This window comes from Cyanistes caeruleus, chromosome 23, assembly GCF_971803275.1.
Source record: "Cyanistes caeruleus chromosome 23, bCyaCae1.hap1.1, whole genome shotgun sequence".
In the NCBI taxonomy this organism is placed as follows: domain Eukaryota; kingdom Metazoa; phylum Chordata; class Aves; order Passeriformes; family Paridae; genus Cyanistes; species Cyanistes caeruleus.
The window spans coordinates 1542091-1561875 of record NC_141723.1 but is presented as its reverse complement, the minus strand read 5'-3'; the positions used below and the strand labels follow the sequence as shown (position 1 = coordinate 1561875).

Below are 19785 nucleotides of genomic sequence, written 5' to 3'. Positions count from 1 at the left end.
ACTTCTCTGAAGCCACGTCCATGCCGGGAAGCCTCGCTGACGCTCCTGCCTTTTCCCAGCACTGCAGTGGGGAGAGCCTCCCTCCCACTCTGCCAGATGGCAAACACAGCCCTCCAGCTCTGCCAGTGCTCCCCACCCATCTCCCACACAAAAAGGTCCTCTGCATGATTTTGGGAGCCACTTCCAGCTTGCAATCCCAGGCAATGTCTTCCTCTACTGCTCATTATTAATTAATGAGAAATGCAGGGTGATAAAATATTAGTGTGTAAATAGTTTAAAAATACTGCAATAGCATGAAACCAGCCTTTCCTCATGGGGTGGAGGCGATCCAGTCCTGTAGGCAGGGTAACACATAAGTGATGACACTGACACTCTTCATGTCCTTAAATTTATGGACAAACTCTCTTGAATTGGGGCATAAATCCATAAAGCTGAAGTGCCAAGCTTGGTGCCTGTGTTACTCCTAGAACTGTCATAGTCCACCCCAAGCAGCTTCCTTTGATCCTGTTCCCTGGACTGAGCTGTTCCCCCACTGCTCTCACAATGGATTCATTCCCAGTCCTCTTGATCCAGCGACAAAACATTTCATCAAAAGCCACTCAGTGTGGCCATGAAGGCAGTGAAACCCCAAGAAACACCCTGGGGGTGCGAGGAGAGGGCACTCACCGAGGACAGTCAGCCGGGCAGGTCTGGATCGGATGGCTGCCTGGATGGCCTGGCACTCGTACACGGCGTCATCCTGGAGGTCAGCTCGCAGGATTTTCAAATGGTGCTGACCCGACAGATGGTCTCCTACCACCAGATAGCGCGGATAACCTGCCGGAGGGAAAGCACGGGTCAGGAGGCAGCTGGACCGGGGATGAGGAGAGCAGAGCATGGCTCCAGAGCCCCAGCATCCCACAGCAATTCCCAGGATCCAGGCAGCTCCCTCCCCTCCTTGGCAGCCAGCCTGAAGAGAGAGGGAGCAAGAACCTGCCAAATCCAGGAAAGAGAATGTGTGTTTTTCTCTATGGGTTCAAAAAAGAAGTGCTGATGAAGGACCATGAACTGAAATCCCAAGGTATCATGGGATCATGGAATGTTTAGTGTTGGAAGGTTTGGTTTTGACCTTAAAGATCATAGGAACCCAAGACCCCCTGCCATGGGCAGGGACACCTCCCACTAGATCAGGTTGTTCAAGGCCTTCTCCAGCCTGGCTCTGAACCCTTCCAGGGCTGGGGCATTCACAACCTCCCTGGGCAAGAAAAAGGGATCAGCCCTTCCACCAGGAAACCCACTGCCTCCTTCTCCTCTGCACCCTACCATGGAATATCCTCAGCTCCTGACGTCGGCTGTGGAGATACCCTGGAATAGAAGCAGGGTGTAAAGCCTGGGCAGGGGTCTGGGGACAGCCCTGCTCAGCCTGGCTGGACACGTGGGATGGAGACACGGGAGGCAAGGCACCATCCCCCCATCCTGCCGTGTGACACAGCCCTGGCACACGCTCGTGCTTCTGTTGTTTCTTGAGTTAACAGCAGGATTTGCTCTCCTGAACCGTGAGAAGTACAAATGATGGGTTTGTTTGTATTGTGCTAATTAGACACTGGCTGAGCTGGTATCACGCGAGCTGGCAGCTCCTGTGGCTTCCAGCAGCCCCGGCTCCGTTAATTGTGGAAGTCATTCACATCAGCTCCCTACTTCACTGGAGCTCTTGTTACCCAGTCGTGTTGCAAGGTCTTGCATGGAAAGCTCAGCTCTCTAATAGATGCAAAAATTGTGGCTCAGAGCTTTGAAAAACAGGCGAAGATGGGGCTGCTCACTCGGGCACAGCTGTAAATGAGCAATTATATGTATTAATAAAAAATAGAAGGAAAGAAAAAGCAGGCACTGCACTTTAAGGAAGAGCAGGGTCCCTGGAGACCAAAAGGCAGGAGCCTCCCCTGGTTTCTGAATGCTGCTTCATGCCTTGGGGAAAACTCTCTCAGGTCACCAGGAGCTGAGCACTGTCACACGTGTACAAACTCTGCAGAGCCTGGGGGGAATGCTGCAGCTCCTGGAGGGCTCCATGCCCTCCCAGGCTGTTTCCAGCAAACACTCTCCTTACTCACGTGAAATATTTCAGTTCCAAATTAGTGTTTTCCAGAAAAATATATAAACTCAAAATTTCCCCACTATTGCACCAGTCTTCACCAGCTGCAATTAACCCTCAATCACAGTGTGGGTGTGGGATTAAGAAATGTGAGTTCTGAGGAATTTGGTCACCAAACTATAATTTGCCAAAACTAAAGCTTGAGGAAACCACAAACACTTGTCTAAAGCAAACAGAGGCTTGTGGGTCGCTTCAAACTCAGGATATTCTATGGTTCTTTTAATTTTTCAGAATATTAAAACAGGCACTTTCAACATTTATAAAACATTTTATTCCACATTCTGGAAAGGTGACATTAGTTTCCAAAGAAATAAAACTAGGGTTTTCTAAAGAGTCAGGTGACATCTGTGGGAGCCAACAGTTTTGTTTCAGGTCAGAGTGAAACAGATTTTGATTTATTCCAAGCATCAGTTCCTATGCTTGGGCAGACTGGAAGGTGTTGGAGTTGAAATGAAAACATTATCCCCCAAATAAATGTTGGGCAAGGAGAGCTCCTGCTTTCCTTGTTTATAGAGGGTGGTGTCCCAACTTACTTGAGAGATCCCGTCCGACTCCAAGGGCCAGCCCGTCCTTGATCCAGAGCACGATGCCATTGTACTCGGGGATGGCGCAGAGCAGCGTCACCGGCTGCCCCGCGATCACCACCTGGTCCTGGGGCTGCTGCGTGAACGAGGACGCCTGGCCTGGACAGGGGGACAAGAGAGGAACAGGTCACTGTCAGTTCTCCAGTGATTTCCAGCACCATGCAGTTCCTTGAGATGCACCAGTCCAGGATGCTCCTGGCACAGCACAATTGGGAGAATGAGCTCTGCAGCTCTTAATTATTGCTTAATTACATTGTTGCCCCATAGAATGATGGAATGGTTTGGGTTGGAAGGGACCTTAAAACTCATCCCATTCACAGAGAACAATTCCTTCCCAATATCCCATCTATCCCTGTCCTCTGGCACTGGGAGCCATTCCCTGTGTCCTGTCCCTCCATCCCTTGTCCCCAGTCCCTCTCCAGCTCTCCTGGAGCCCCTTTAGGCCCTGCAAGGGGCTCTGAGCTCTCCCTGGAGCCTTCTCCTCTCCAGGTGAGCACCCCCAGCTCTCCCAGCCTGGCTCCAGAGCAGAGGAGCTCCAGCCCTGGAACATCTCTGTGGTCTCCTCTGGACTCATTCCAGAAGCTCCACATCTTTCCTGTGCTGAGGACCCAGTGGTGGATACAGCACTTCTGACAGACAAATATTTGTAATATTTTTGCTCTCTTGGGGGAAACAAAAGCTCCAACCAAGAGACACCAGCATTTCATGTAACTGTTTTATTCCAAATTGTGGTGGTAGTGTTTCAGCCACAATGATCACAGACAGAGAAGCAGCAGGATGTCCAGCAGCAGCAATATTTTATATTACACATAATAAAAGAGAATGTTGGTCCTCTGCTTCTGAGCCTTGCTCCCACCTCGTGTGCTCTCTGAAATCAGAATGTGGAGATAACAACCTGCTATAAAACACACAGGGAAACAACCAGCTGCTGCTGTTCTGCTCCCTCCCCAGGTGTAACCTCCTGGCATTTGTTGGGAGCTTCCCACACATCTGGAGGGGACAGGAAGGCCCAGCTCTGCCTCAGCACAGCCTTTTGCTGGAGCTGCATCAGCAAACTCACAAATCTCTCTCCTTACCCTTCCCTAGCCGGAATGCTGCAAGAACAAATCCCAGCCCTGGCTCATCTCCTGCCATGGTGGGATGTCTCACACCTCATGTGTGACATGGCACTTCTCATTTCCCATGGGAAGTACTCCAGTCACTGTAACCTCTTCCAAGCAGAGTTTGCTCAGCATTATGTTTTATTTTCACTCTCTCTTGGCTTCCCCATGATTGAAAATCATTCAGAGAATCAGAGAATCCCAGAATGGTTTGGGTTGGGAGGGATCTTGAAGCTCATCTCATCCCACCCCTGCCATGGGCAGGGACACCTTCCACTACCCCAGGGTGCTCCAAGCTTTGTCCAGCCTGGCTGTGGACACTTCCAGGGATTCAAACTGTTTCAGTGATTCAAAGTGTTCAATCCTACTAATTTTTTTCTTTCCATAATGAGTGCATGGGACAACCCCAAAATCCCCCTGCAGAGCCACAATCCGAAGCTGGAAGATCCCAAATGTGGGGCGGTTTCAGGCAGATCTGCTGATTTCTGGGCTCCTGTGGGTACAGTCTTTTGTCTGAGTTGGTTGTGGAGCACTGGAATTGCTCTGCCACCACTTAGTCTTGCTCTGATTCTGGATTCAGGAGATGACCTGGGGGAGAGAGGTGCTGGGGGAAAGGCAGAAGCACTGGAGTTTGTAAGACCAGGAGCCTGTCTGGGTGGGAATTATGGCCCTGCATCAGGCAGGAATCCAGAGCCTGTGCCCTCCACTGAGTGTTCCATGGAAGGGACTGGGCTGGAGGAAGAATTGCTCTTTAAAACCAATTTGTCAAAGCAGGACAGTCTCCATGTGATCCACCCCAAATCAATTCAATCCTAATTTACACCGACTCCATTTAATCATTGACTGATGATTAATCCAGAACCAAGGTTAAGTGTGACACAAGTTCTTGCATCTGAACTTGTTTCCAGATGAGCTGCTGGGCCTTTCCTACAGGGCAAGGCTCCAGAGCTCCATCATTTTCCATCTCACACTGTTGAACCAGAGTGTGCCCCCACATGAGTGCTTATATTTAATTTATTATAGCTTCAGCTTGCTCTTAGCCACCTAAAGGAGCACAGGGAAAAGCAGAGCTGTCCTTTCCAAATTCCAGATGCTTTATATTACAAGAAAATAAAAAGCCCAGCTGAAATTTTTGCAGATCTCCAGGAGTACCTTGGGCACCTTATTCCTGGGTATTTCAGAGATCCCAGGTCTCCCAGCAGCCACATCTCTCCAATGAACTCTGATTTTCACCCCAGATACTCCACAGTGCTGGGATGCTGCCTGCAGGTTAATTCCAGATGGGATTCCCAATTTTCCTGCTGGGAGACACTCACTGAAAGTCATGGTGGCCTCTGACACCAGAACAAAGCCTTGTGCTAAGTAAAGATTTAAATATTTGATTTCAAAGGTAATATGAATCAGCTCTGTATTTTTTGTTTTTGGATTCATAAAGGACAAGCACTCCTAGGATAGCAGGGAAAAGTGGGATGAGAGAGAAAACTCAGAAAGCAGAAAAAGTGGGTGTTTTGCTTTGTTGTTTTGTTGTTTTATTTTAATATCTACTTTCCAGCCTCTAACTGGGTTTTCACAGCTCACTCAGTAATCCTGACAATTCTCAAGGCAGAGCTGGGCGAGCAGGGACAGTGCAGGAAGGCAGCAATAACCCAAAAAGATTTGTTTTATCAGTAAGAATTATCAGGTTGTCAGCTGGGAGCTGCATGAGCCCTAATGAGAACACAGAGGCACAAAGTGGTGTCTGTGCCCTCTGCAAATGCCCATTAAGCACAGGCTTCATTTGGTAATTGCTGCTGGAAATGAAGCTCTTTATATGTTTTATTTTTCCTTTTTCTCTTATTTCTTGATTTGTTTTAAAGATGAGCTGATGGCCATGGAAAATCAAAGCAGAAACATGGCATATGTCTCCTGTCTTTTCTTTCCCCGTGTTTGTTCAGTGTGAAGAATTGTCACATAAACCCATTTTTTATTCATCCAAGGCTCCATTTCAGCTACAAACAGCTCAGACTCAGCCACAGGAGAGGAAAGATGGGTGTAAGGACCTTAAGAGCATTACCTGGCCCAGTCCCTGCTCCACAGCAGGATCATCTCTCCCTAAATCACAGATAAAAAAAAAAAAAAAAAAAAAAGAAAAAAGTACTGAAGGCAGAGCTCAACTCACTTTCAAATCAGCTTAAAGTCTGATTACTGGGTTTAACTGGGTTTGGAAGATCAGAGGCCCGTCCACGTTCCAGCTTATGTCTTAATGTCAAAGGAACAAGTAATTTGCAGAAAAGTTTTAAGGGAGATAAGATACTTGACAGAAAATAACTGAAAATGGGGAGATTGGGAGAGGGTGATTTACAAATGCAGGCTGAGCGTTTTCAGCTACAAGAAAATGGGTTGAAAGACGTCAGCTGGGTATTTTTCCAGGAATGTTTAAAATGGTATTACAAAATGATGCTTTGGTTTCAAAGCAGGAGCTTTGTCTTCAACCTGTTGGGCAAGCAGGAGATCCCAATTCCACCCCTCCCGCTATCCAGAGTTTCAGCAAAAATATCTGCAGAGACAGGAGTTCATCACAGATTCATGGAATTGTTTGTGTGGGAAGGGAACATAAAGCCCATCCAGTCCCACCCCCTGCCATGGCAGGGACACCTTCCCCTGTCCCAGGTGGCTCCAAGCCCTGTCCAGCCTGGCCTTGGGCACTGCCAGGGATCCAGGGGCAGCCCCAGCTGCTCTGGGCACCCTGTGCCAGGGCCTGCCCACCCTCACAGGGAACAATTCCTTCCCAATATCCCATCCATCCCTGCCCTCTGGCAGTGGAAGCCATTCCCTGTGTCCTGTCCCTCCATCCCTTGTCCCCAGTCCCTCTCCAGCTCTCCTGGAGCCCCTTCAGCCTGGCTCCAGAGCAGAGGGGCTCCAGCCCTGGAGCATCTCTGTGGCCTCTCTGGATTTGTTCCAGCAGCTCCAGGTCCTTCCTGTGCTGAGAACCCAGAGGCAGATTCAGTTCACCACATGAGCCAAAACAAGAGTCCAGACATGGGACCTCATGACCCATCTCCTTGTCACCTCCTGCTGCACAAAAAAATCCCAAATCTGGATTTGGGAATTGCTGCACAGCAAAGCAGGGAGATGCAGCAACATGTCCATGTGCCCCCAGCCCAAGCTGTTTTACTTCCACATCCCATCTTCCCTCAAGTGTAAAGACTTGCAACATTTTCAAAGAAATGACTCAGTTGATGTCTGGATTCCTGGGAATTTCCTGGGAGCTACTCTGGGAGTCACTGGACACTGTCCCTGAGACTCTCGGTCCATCCAGCACAGCAAAGCTCTGAGCAGAAGCAAAGATCAGGGCTCTGAATTAACTGGTGATTTTTTGGGTTTGTTTTAAAAGCAAACAAATATGGAAATGAGATGCTAATGATGCCACTTGGCTGTGGTCCAGCACAATGCCTGTGTCCCACCCGCTCTCTGGAGCTGGGAGTGTGCTCTCACCTCAGTCACCTGCTCTTGTAGGTCAGGGCTTGGTGTCAGAGGAGCTCTGGATCCCAGAGCCTTCCCATCTCCTCCTTTGCTGCTTTGCCCCACACCCTGAGGAGCTGCCAGCCCCTTTGCTCCTGCCTTCCTCAAGGAGTCTCATGGGGGGGCACTTCTGCAGCCACTGAAATCCCGAAGGGCAGGAACAAAAGGGACAATAAAGGCACCATGGTGAAGAGCAAGCAGCCAAAACACTAACCCTGCTTTCAAAAACCCCAGGCAGGATCCTTGTGAAATCACAAGCGCGTCACAAAAGCTAAAGGAAGAAAAAAAGACTAAAAAAGAGACAACCACTTTAGAACTCTTTCTATTTCCTTAATGGATTTTGCACCTGTGGCTCCTGTTTTTCAGTGTTTCTCTGTAACATTGCCTTGTTCTTTCAAACAAAGGCTGGGACTCTCTGTTTGTGACTTCCAAGGGAAACAACACTGCCAGTGCCAGGGCATTGCTTTTCCGATGTCCCAACGCCCACGGATGGCGACAAGGCCCCAAAATCTTGTTTTACAGCCCAGAGAACAGAGGAAGGCACCTACACAATGACATTGCCACAGTCTGTGCTGCAGCAGGACCTTGAAGCCCCTTCCATCGCTGAAGCCAGAGTTTGTGACAGGCTTTTAAAGCTCTCTGAAGACTGAAATCTGTTTGCATGAGTTCCTGGCTGAATTATTTCAGCTTGCAGCCTCCTGTGCCCAAACCAGCAACCGGGAGCAGCAGAAAGTTAAATTTTCATTACCCAAGAGGAGTGAGTATTGTAGTAGGAAGCGAGGGACTCACCGAGGGAACAATGACTCATTAGAAATGGAGACATTGTGGCTGCTTTTATGTAAGTGAAGCTTTGAATGTCCATTGTGCTCTGAAAAGAATTAGTCCTTTTTGTTGAGGAGAGCACAGAAGTGGAGAAGGAGGACTATGAGCTCCTTGTCAAAATATTACTGTTCTGAAATGAAAGGCCTGGTGATTAGGAGTGGTGGGACATTCTCCTTGTCCCTCAGTGGGAAGAGCTGATCCTTCCCTCAGCTTGGAGCTGTCACGACGCGTGGTAGGAGGATGATCAAGGGGCTGCTGTGTGACATCCTAATCCTACACAATATCCCAGCAGGGTCCCTCTTCAGACCAAGCAGATCCCACCTGATGGAAATCAAGGCATTTCAGCCCAGCTTGGAGCTGGTTGCTTGTGGCATGATGCCTGGAGATGGAGCTGTCTCCTGGCCATGGAGAGGACTGGGAAGAGATGGCTCCGTGCCCACACTTTCCCAGCAGACCAGTGCCTGGCTCTGCACCACCCCACACAGCTCCTGCTATGGCCATGACAAACAGGCTGGTTCTCAGGGCTCCTTTGGGTCCCCTCCCTGGAGCCAAGGACACCGAGCCCCCTGCACAGGGCCCGTGGTGCTCCAGAACACGTGCCCGCATTGATTTTCCCATGAGTAGGAAAAGCAAGCAGACAAAAGCCTTACATTATTTACAGAGCTCTCTGGAACCGTCAGTTGTGGGGAAGCACGGGGAAGAGCCTGCTCATTACCTCCTGCATCCCAATTCCCTCCCTGCTGGAGACAACACCCAGAGCTGCATGAGGCCCAAGGCCTGGCCGAGCACAGAGCACAGGGAACAGCAAGGAGAGGGAGCCACAGATCCCCAGGGACAAGGATTTCTCCAGACAAGGACAGAGATGAGCTTTTCTTACACCATCAGAGAAACAAAAGAGCTGTGGCTGCCCAGACAGGAGCACAGGGATTGCACCAGGGGTGCTGTCCTCAGTGGGGAGATGTGGATCAGCCTCCCCACAGGAGAGCCCCTTGTTGGTCATGGCCACAGCCATGTCAGGCACTTCCTTGGGCTTTGTGGCACAAACAGGAAAGAGAGGTAGCTTGAGTTCAGCCCTTGCATAAGATTTCCATTTTTTAAAAAAAATTGGCTTCCTTGGGGAAAAAATAAAATGAAATCCATTTGAACAAAAATACCAGTTTGGCCTTTTTTAGTGTGACTGTGTAAGAGACTCACGTGGCCTCAGTGCTGAATTATTCAACTTGAAAGAAACCAAAGCGCAACACCTGCAGTCAAGGGATGGCTCAGGTGTATGGAATGGTGCTGGCCACCAGCCAGCTGTGTGACCTGGCAGAGGTGTCCCTGCTCCAAGAGGGAAGCAGGAGCTGAGCTCGTGCCTTGCCCACTCACAAACACAGGGAGATGAGACTTTCCCTGGAAGCACAGCCTGGGGGTCCCCAGTGATTCCAGCCACCTCTGCAGCTCAGAGGGGAAGGTGTGGGGTGCACCGAGGTGAAAGAACCAAAGAAATGCTCAGGAAAAACAATGAAAAGTAGGGCAACAAAGCTGGGGATGGGGCTGGAGCACCAGGAAAGGCTGAGGGAGATTGGAGAAAAGGAGTCTCAGGAGGGACCTTCTCCCTCTCTGCAGCTCCCTGACAGGAGGGGGCAGCCAGGTGGGGGTCAGGCTCTGCTCCCAGGGAACAAGAGACAGGATGACAGGAAATGGCCTCAAGTCACAGCAGGGAAGGTGTAGGTTGGATAATTTAGGGAAATATTCTTCACAGAAAGGGCTGAAAAGCAGTGGAGGGGGCTGTCCATGGCAGTGTGGGATCCCTGTCTCTGGGGTGCTCACAAGAAGTGTGGATGTGGCACTTGGGGACACGGCTTAGTGGTGAACATGCTGGGGTGCTGGTTTGAGGGCTGGACTTGATGATCCTAAATATTTTTCAAATGGAAATGATCCTAAATATTTTTCAAATGAAATGATCCTGTGGTCCTGATGCCAGCTGCCAGAGCAGAGTTTAAGGTGCAAAGCCAGTGCTCTGCTCTCCTGCCTGGCCTCTGGGAACGCGTTATCTCCTGGCCATGACCAGCTCTCAGCAAGCCCATGTGCTGTGAGCTGAGCTCATCCTGCAGTGATGTCAGATATTTTCCTAGCCCTGCTTTGAGAGGAACCATCAACATCCCACTGTGTCCACTAAGTAGCTTCAAACAGGAAACAGGGAAATTTGGAGTAAGATATTAAACCTTTCAGAGATCTTTTTGTCTATTAGTCACACAGGCAAGAGATCTGAACTATTGAGTGTTCCGCTGGCTTTGATACCCACATGAAATCCCAGCACTGCTTTCAAAGTCACTGTGAGGAGTTTGATCAGCCATGCAGAAAGGGCTGAAATGTCATCAGCTGCTCGGTTATTAGCTGCCAATTGGGAAAGGTGTAAGAGTATCCTTACCATGGGATATTTATTAGCAAACTCTTCCCACAGCAGCCTGGAGAATTACATCTAGTGAGATTAAACGCCTGCTCCTGGGAGCTGCACTGATAGGAAACAAACGAATGGACTGCATCGAGGCACCGAAAAGCAGCATTCCACTGACCTTACAGACTGGATCTCGTGGAATATTCCAGCTCCACGGATGGCTCCAGGCTCTGTGGATGGCTCCTGGCTGCTCTGCTCTCACAGCCTCACCTGCTGCCCAGATATCCCCGAGCTCTGAGCAGGCAGCACTGTCTCCTATTAGACAAGCTGCCAGCACTGCAGTGCGTGCTTTGGGGCACACAGGACTGGAGCAGGGCTGGAGGTGGAGGCAGCAAACTGGATTAGGTGGTGTTTTACCCAGGGGCTGGCACAGGTGAGGTGTCACAGGGGGGTGGCAGAGGAGCTGAAGGGTCAGCAAGAGGCAAAGCTGGTGGTGTCACTAAAGCTGTGGCAGAGGTGAGAGGTGTGAGAGCTTCCCTGCACCCTGGGCTGGGTCCAGGGATGAGGAATCCCAGAGCCTGGGCTGCCGTGGCTCCCTCTCCAAGGGCAGCCCTAAGCTCTGAGCCCCTGCCAAGGCTGCTCGGGGCACGAGCTGATGCCTGTCCTTGCTGGGAACAAGGACAGTGGCATCAGCAGCTGTTCCAGAGGCACTGGAAACCCTGGGCAGGTGCTCAGCACCAATCCCTGATGGAGACAAGAGCAGAGGGGAATAGATTTCCTCACATTGATCCACCTGTAGGCCCGGTTCCACTGAACACTGCCAATGACTCCAAGAAATATTTTGTTACCGGCGCTCCCGAGGAAGCTGTGGCACAATAGGAAATCACCATTTGTTCCCCTGTCAAGGTGCAGTGTCCTGGCACAGCTCCCCAGAGCCAAGCTGATGGGCTCAGGGGGGAGAACAGAGCTCCTGCTCCAGAAATTCCAGCCAAGCAGATCTCTCTGTGGCACCTCTAGCTGCTTTTTGGATGATAATTATTTGTAGCTCAGAAAGGAGGGGGCAGGTCCCCAGCCACAGGAGGCTTGCACAGACACTCATGGGACCTAAAACCTCCCACTTTAATCTACAGAGAAGAAAAAGCATCTTTTCTTTCCAAAAATAGCAGCAGATGTGCAAACCAGTGGGCTCCAGCCTGCACAAAGTCTCCCAGATAAAATCCTGAAGGATTTTATCTCTTGTGACCTTCTGAAATCTCTCAGGTGATCCCCCTTTCCTGGATTACAGTCAATCCAGGGACATCCCCTTTGCCCACCCTTTATTCCCAGCTCTTTTGAAATAGAGTCCTTTAAATCTCAGCTCATCTTTGAGTTAGAGGGCACAGAGGACACTCGTCCGTAGGAAAACGAGAAGGATGAATAATCCATTTCACAAACGATTTGGAGATTTCAAAGTCTGGCTCTGCTCCCTGGAAGAGAGGCAACTGGAAGTTGTGCAGTTCACGGGGTGGAAAATTAGAGCAAAGAGCTTGCCTTGGGTCGCACCATGTTTCACTTCCATCCTCGTTTTTCAAAATCTGTTATCACACGCTTTGAGGCACGGAGAGAAATCAGAATGAAGATGCAGCTCAGAACAGAAAATGCAGATATTTAATGTTACATTCTCTGCACAGGGAAGGGAGGTTGGATGATCTTTAAGGTCCCCTCTAACTCAAACTGCTTTGGGATTCTATAATATTAAAATGAATGGAAAATTCTGCTCCTTCTCAAAATAATTTTAACTAGTCTTACTACAGATTGGTGAGATGTTGTATAGATTGGAGAATTCATCCAAGGAGTGGTTAAATGAGTCTCTCTACAGGGTGTTTCCATCTCTGCCGATGTTGGAAGTGCCACCATCAAAGATTCCCTTAACAGGGAACTTCCCTGAACAAGAAACATCTTGGTGGCACCAAAGCTCAAGGATGGGGGGAAGAGAAGGCAGAAATAAATCTTATTATTGCCCTGGGAGGCTGAGAAGTTGCTGTCTGCATGAAACATCACCTGGGTGGCTTTTGGGGGAGCTCCAGGCCAGATGAGCTCTGGGATACTGCAGAGCAGGCTGTGGACTCGCTCCAGCTCCTGCTGTTCACCAGAGCAGGGCGGGATTGCTCGGGGTTGTGCTGTGTGAATTATCAGCTCTGAAGATGAAGTGGAGTGAGAATTAGCAGGTTTCTGCTATAATTATTGTTTGTTTGGATTTTTACAAGTGGAAGTGATTGTAAATATGTGTTTTGTTTTTTTTTTAACACATGCAAGATTCATATTTAAAATTAAAACAAATTATTCCAAAAAACAGCCTAAAGTGAAGTATATGCAATACACACACAAAAGAAGTGGCAGGGGGAAGGCAGGAGGGGTTGGAGATGCTGAGATGAACAGACAGGGAGCAGATCATCTCTGAGCAGGAATTGTTTCACACATGTGCCCATCTTGTTACCCCAGGAAGGTGCTTAAAAATCCACATATTTATTTGTTTGTATGTGGGAGCTTAATAAAAGCTCCCCTCCATGAAAATCTTGGCTGTGCTATCCCCAGAGCCAAGGAAACGCCTAGAAAGTGCATTTATCCATCACAGAACAGGCCAGTGACCTGCACCACTGCCGACAACAACCAGCTGCTGCTTTTTACCTGGGTTTTACCCAGTAAAGCCAAGAGCCATGAAAAATGAGAGGCAATGTGAATCCAGTCAATATTTACAGCCCTGCAACTGCTTTATGGGCTCTGGGAGAAGGCACAGGGAAGGGGCTGTGCCTTGTCACTGCCTACAGACCCTGTGGCTTCTCCCCTTCCCTGCTGGAGAAGGGACGGCTCGGAGGCAACTCGGATTATTTAACAAGGATTTTGCTGTTTGTTTTGTCACCAGCTCCTTCTCAATGGTCCCCACTGCAGAGTCAATGGCTGCCTGGTGCAAAACCCCAGTCCAAGAGCAGATTAGCACATTCCAGCCTGCTGTGTTAATTAGCAGGTAATGAGAGATGCTCCTCAATAAACTCAGCTGTGTCTGACCCCCCTCCTGGGCTGCTGCCTGCAGGACTCGGAATGACAAACCCTGCTGGGGTCACTTAGGAGATGACGTGCTCTTTGGAGAGCTTTGGAGAGTTCACACAACCAGCACAGCAACAAACCTCATTTCACTCAGGTTTCTGGGGGACAGCTGGAGGAAATACTTTTCCACCTGGTTTTCTGGTAGAGGAGCCCTTGCTCAGGGTTTGGAGCTGGTAGTGTAAAGCTAGGAGTCAAAATGAAAGGAACTTTATTATCATTAATCAGGAGTTTGACTTGGTGATCCTTTTAGATCCCTTCCAAGTCAGTGTTTTCTAGTATTGCATTATTCTCTAAATACAGAATTACACTCTCTCAGGGTAAATCAGTGGAAATCTCTCCCCAAGGATTCCCCAGTCTTGAGAACTTATCCGCAGTGGGAATAAACACCCCTAAGGAAAAATAAATAAACAAATACATAAATAAAAAAAATAAGGCTCTTTGGCAGCTTAAATCAGAGCAAACTTCAAATGCAGGTCCTTCTCAGGCTGAAATCCTGAGGAATGGTGAAAGCCAAGTCCCCAAACAGTAACAGTTGCCTGTGCCACGTCCATTTCTGACTTGAGGATAAGCTCCCTGCCTTCTAAGAGGCAGGAATATAACCTGTTTGAGGCTTTAGAGAGAGACACATAACCATCATCATCATTTTCAAGAAGCAATGTGCACCACAGTGCCTTACGGACACCTATAAATTACCCAGCACCCGCCTGCCAGCTCAGCCTAAGCTCGATATTGCCTGCAGTAATTATTTGGATCAAATGCAGTTTATCTGCTTCATATTTGTGTTTCTGTGCTCTCTGGTAACTTATAAATGTCATTGCAGTGTTTATTTGTTATAATGAAACTTAATGACGTTTGAAACCAATGGCTGTGGTTGCGGGCTGCAGGTTTGAAGTAATCTCTTCATCTTTGAAGCAGGAGGCCCAAAGATAACATTAAATTATCCTGCAGAAAAGGAAGATGTATGCAGACAGATATTCAGGCCTGTGTATTATTCATTGAAGAGATGACTAGCAATGAGCCACAGTGCCTAAGGCGACGGACTCAAAGCATTGTCACCCAGCGAAGGCAAATGTTCCTGTCCAAGGGGAGCCAGTTGTCAAGCCACAAGCCCAAGTGCATCTCAATCTGTTTTATTAAACCTTCAGAGGCATGCTGGGGTGGCTGGGTGCCAGACGCCCATGTGAGACGGCTGGCAGGGAAGAAATGAGGTGGGGCTACTGTGTAAAACTGTGTAAAACACAGTGGAGCTGTGTTAGGAGGGGGAGTATCCAGCTTTGGGAGGCATTGTGGGGTGGGGAGCAGAGCAGCAGCTTGGCAGTGCTGGGCCCCTGTCCCAGGTGCTGGATGCTGAAGGCTGCTCTCCCTCCATGCAAGACCCAGAATAAACTTTTCTTGCTTTGCTTCAGGCGCTGCTCCTTGTCCTCCCTCCTTCTGAATAATTTCCTCCCTTGGTTTCTATTTCTGTGTGTATTTATAGACTCTGGTCGTGTCTCCCCTTGAGCCTCCTCCAGACTATATAAATTTACCTCCTCCAGTCTCTCCTCTTACAACCTGCTCTCTAATCCCTGGGGCATTCCTGCCACCACAGTCAGAATTTTCCCTGGCTTTGCTCCGTGCTCCCCCGCTGCAGGGACTGGCACTGCTGCGGTGCCAGTCCCATCGCAGCCCAAGTGGAGCTGCACAATTACTGCTGCCTTATCACCTCGGGACCTGCTGAAGCAAAATGCCCCTGGCAACAGCCAGGAACATCTTTCCCTCAGCTCCCTCCGTGCTGTCAGGAGTGTGGAAGTACCCAGCACTAAAAGAGCTTTAACCCCTGCAGCACAGCCAAGCTGTGGAACTTCTGGGTTTTGAGCTGCCTTCCTTCACAGGGGCTGCTGCTCCCACACCTCCTGCCCAGGCTGCTGCATCTCTCAGGAATATGGAAACAGCCTCACTAGACCCCTCCTCACAAGGGCACTGAGACTTAAGGGTCAGCAGGAAACTGGACCTCAGTGAAGTTTGGCTTTTTGTCTTCACCTGCTTCTCCTGCAGAGGGTCAGACAGGTCTGGAAACGCCCTGTGCTGCAGCATCTGCCCCCAGCTCCATGCTCTGGTCTGCCCTGAGCAATGGGACAAGGTGACCAGAGGGTGAGGGAAGGGGTTCTGCCCTGCTCAGACAAGACCCCACCAGTGGAGCTGCCTCCAGCTGTGGGGTCTTCATCACTGGAAGGACATGAACCAACTGGAGCCAGGCCAGAGGAGATCATGGAGCTGCTCCAAGGGCTGGAGCCCCTCTGCTCTGGAGCCAGGCTGGGAGAGCTGGGGGTGCTCACCTGGAGAGGAGAAGGCTCCAGGGAGAGCTCAGAGCCCCTTGCAGGGCCTGAAGGTGCTCCAGGAGAGCTGGAGAGGGACTGGGGACAAGGGATGGAGGGACAGGATAAAGAGGAATGGCTTCCACTGCCAGAGGGCAGGGCTGGATGGGATACTGGGAAGAAAGTCTTCCCTGGCAGGGTGGGGAGGCCCTGCCACAGGGTGTCCAGAGCAGCTGTGGCTGCCCCTGGATCCCTGGCAGTGTCCAAGTCCAGGCTGGACAGGGGTTGGAGCCACTGGGACAGTGGAAGGGATCCCCCAGGGCAGGGGATTGGAACAAGATGAAATTTAAGACACCCTCCAACCCAAACCATTCCATAACTCTTTGATTCTGTGATAGCCTTCCTGCACTGCCATGAGCCACTCTTCTTCCCAGGGCTGTTGTGTGAAACCATTCCAAATCCAATCCAAATTCCAGATCCCTGAACTTTCCCTGAACACCCTGAGAGTGCCAATGTTTAGAGTTTCAGTTTCATGTGATTGTAGGGCAAGATTGTTTCCCTCCAAATCCTCCAAGGACCAGCCCATGGCACACATCCATCACTGGCATCTCTGTACCTGGCAGCTGAGGTCCCTGCCCTGGACACCTGCAGTGCAGGGATGTGACCCCTGCAGAGGGCAAACCCTACAAGCAAACACTGTAATAAAATAATTTAAGCTTTAGTAAAAGCTCCCCTCCATGAAAATCTGGTGAAAAAAAATGAAAAATCCTCCCTGCAAAGCTGGTGAGTGCTTTATTCACTGAGCCCCAGGAGTGCAGGAGAGCCTGGGTAACTCATTCCCACCGCCCACCTGAGCACCTGGATTGGAACCAGAGGCCATTATTGGCAGATGAGCGACCTGATGACAACTGACAAGAGAAATTCATCTTCATTACTCCCCATCCTTACACAGCCAGACCTAGAGAACCCCCTGTGAGGATCTCACCACTGAGAGCTCATCCAAGGCCCCAGCTCTGATTTCCCTAGGAGCAGCCTTCTTTTCCCAGCCGGGAGCGTCTTGGATTAACTAACACACCTGTCCCCGGGTTCCTGCAGCCCCCAGAGCCTGGACAGCTCTCCCATCCACACTCCCACTGGAGCTAACATTGCTTAAAACCTCGGTGACATCGATTAATGAGGAGGAGAGAGCTGTGCGGGGCCACCTGCAATGACCTTGATGGGAACCCTTGAGAAGGGAGTTAATTCCGGACTCTTGCAGCGCCCGGCTCGGAGGGGATGCAAGCTCTGCCCTCTCCCAAGCAGCTCTGGAAACAAACAAGTTGACAAATGAGGCTGCTTCTTAATGAAGCTGCAGCCAAAGTCAATACTCGGCCCTTCTATCAGGGCACAGATCAAAGATGGTCTCAAGGGCAAACGACCTCGGCAGGGGTGGGACAGCTGTCACTTGGAGGAGGGAGGGGATGGCCTGGAAATGAAAAGGAGCAGCCTCAAAAGCAGAGGGAGACAAGGGCAAGTTGCAGAAGCAGAAAGGAAAAGGATTTAGAAGAAGAAATGTGCAGAAGGTGGGGGAAGCCTTTCTTCAAGGCATGCTCTGTCTGCAGTTAAATCTGTTTGTTAAGGTCCTGGTATTCTCTCTGTCTCCACCATCTCTGCTGCACATCCACAGCTACATCCTCACAAACCTGTATTGCAGCTATTTTTCTGCAGGTTTTCCTTCTCCTCCCACCCAGCTGACAAAAGACTGAGACGGGGAAGGATTAAGGTTTTCCCATCTATTTACAAGTATTTTGAGACCTTTAAAGCTTCGCCTTCAAGTTAGGTACACTTGGGGTGATTTTCTGGGGACAGGGATGGGCAAGAAGAAAGAAAATAGCAAACAGATAAGGAGACACCTCCCACAACAGCAAATCAGCTCCCCAGTATCTACAGCTGCTTGCAGCTTGGAGAAAGGATATTCTCTCCAGGCAGTTGAGCCCTGAAGCTGCTTTAGATCCTTCAGTGTCCACTCCAAGCCACCATTTCAGGCCATGCCCTATCCCAGAGAGCAGCCTCACTGCAGGGAATGGCCGGGACAGGAGCCCTTTGGTGGATGGTGAGAGCTGGGACTCACCTGGACAGGCCATGCCTGATCCCAGCCTGGCTGCAATTCCACACCCCAGCTCTGGCTGGCTGAGGGAGCGGCTTCCTGGGGCAGGGATTGTTCTCTCCCCGTCTGGGAGGTGCTACAGCATCTGTCCCAGCATGGATTTGACCCTCAGCTGAAGGCTTCTCTTGCTGTGTGAGCCCACCCAGGCTCACACAGGAAAATCCACCAGCAGCTCAGCTCCCCCTTTGAAAGCTCCAGGATTGAACACTGGTCTGAGCTGACGGCAACAACGAGCCAGCACACTTATCTCCAGGTCAACCTAAATATTTTATTTAGCTTCTAAAGGAGTCAATGCCTTTCTCTCTTTCTTCCTTTATTTTAAATCTCGGAATGCTACTGACTCTCATGAATATTGATGAGGATCATTAGTCACTGAACATTTCACTTCCCTTCTCTTTTCCCTGTCTATATAAAAGCTTCATCTTTGTTAAAGAGAAAAAAAAGAAATCCATCTCAAGTTATATCTCTGGATATGCTTTGAGATTAGCTCCATTAATACATTTATAGAGGAGTACATACCCATGGGAGCAAATACTGGGTGTAGAAGGGCACAGAGATACTGACCCCAAGGCTGGTGCTGCACTGGAGGGAACTGGGAAGGTTTGTGGCTGATATTCTTTGCTCTCTGAAGGTTCATTGTGGCAGCCTTGGGTACTAAATAATCCTTGTATTGGCTGCCTGGTCTGGGGGATTCCACTCACTCTCCCCCCACACATGATCCACACCTGTCCTGCAGGTTTTTGACCATTCCCACTTTTTTCATCTTCATCAGCCTCAGCCTGAAGGCTTCAATCATTGAATGAACACAGGTGGGAGGGTTTGGCCAGATACAGCAAATAACTTGGGGCAAACAAGAAAAGCAGGACTTGCACCATTCAGCTGGATACTTCACAACCAGATTTTCCTTACAATAAGAAAAGATTTTTAGAAGGGTTTAAAACCAAGTCATCTCAAACACAGCTGTGCGTTGCTGGGTGCTTGGCAGTGTCTTTCAGTCAAATCCAGCACAGCCCCACTTCACTGAGGAATGGAAGTAGGATCATTTTGCCGGCCTGAAACACACAATTTCATCCCATTTTGTCATTATAGCAGTGAAATAGAGCTGCCTCACACTGCTCCTGTAAGAGAGGAGCTTCAAGCTGTGGGTTGGGACTGCAGGGATGGTGTTATGTGACACACAGGGAAGCCCCAGGGATGGAGCTTCAAAATGAGTTATTTAAGCCTTTTCCAAGCACAGCAAAGGCACTGGCTCCCCAGTGCCCAGAACACCAGAGGGTTTTGTCTTCACACCAGTCTTAGCTCCCACCCCACTGCCTGTTGGGCTGGAAGTGCTCCAGCACTTCAGTTTCTGCTCACAATTGCACAGCAGATTTCCTTGTGCTGGCTCGAGAGCCATTTCAATGGCAGGCCTGGCTGTGTGTCCATCCCAAGTGTGTCTCAGGGTGGGACTTACAAGGCTGCAGCGGTTTTAATTTGTATTCTAACTGACAGGAGCTTGGTACTGCTTCATTGCTCCAGTCTGGGCAGCAGCAAACCATCTCTGCCTGTGGAAAGCATGTGGCTGCCTCCTGAAGAGGGAGGCTGGAGATCCAGAGCAGGCAGGAACAATCCCAGTGTCTCCCTGCAGCCATGTGTGCACTGGAGTGTCTGTGCCCCACAGGTGCCCCCCAAAATAGCAGAAATGATGCTATTGATTCCCTTTCTCCAGTCTTGGGTGCTGTCAGAATCCTGCCCCATTTCTGACCA

The 19785-nt window shown here is 49.8% G+C and overlaps 1 protein-coding gene across 9 annotated transcripts in view; it reads right to left on the bottom strand.

The window, feature by feature from the left end:
• Nucleotides 1-19785, bottom strand: part of KIRREL3 (kirre like nephrin family adhesion molecule 3) — a 351687-nt gene that overhangs the window by 95937 nt on the left and 235965 nt on the right. For all 9 annotated transcript variants that reach the window (XM_086861161.1, XM_086861163.1, XM_086861164.1 and 6 more), the window contains 2 exons: nt 2662-2811; nt 667-816 (listed from right to left, as the gene is read on the bottom strand). In XM_086861161.1, coding sequence (XP_086717287.1) covers nt 667-816; nt 2662-2811 — 300 coding nt within the window. The remainder of the gene's footprint in view (nt 1-666; nt 817-2661; nt 2812-19785) is intronic.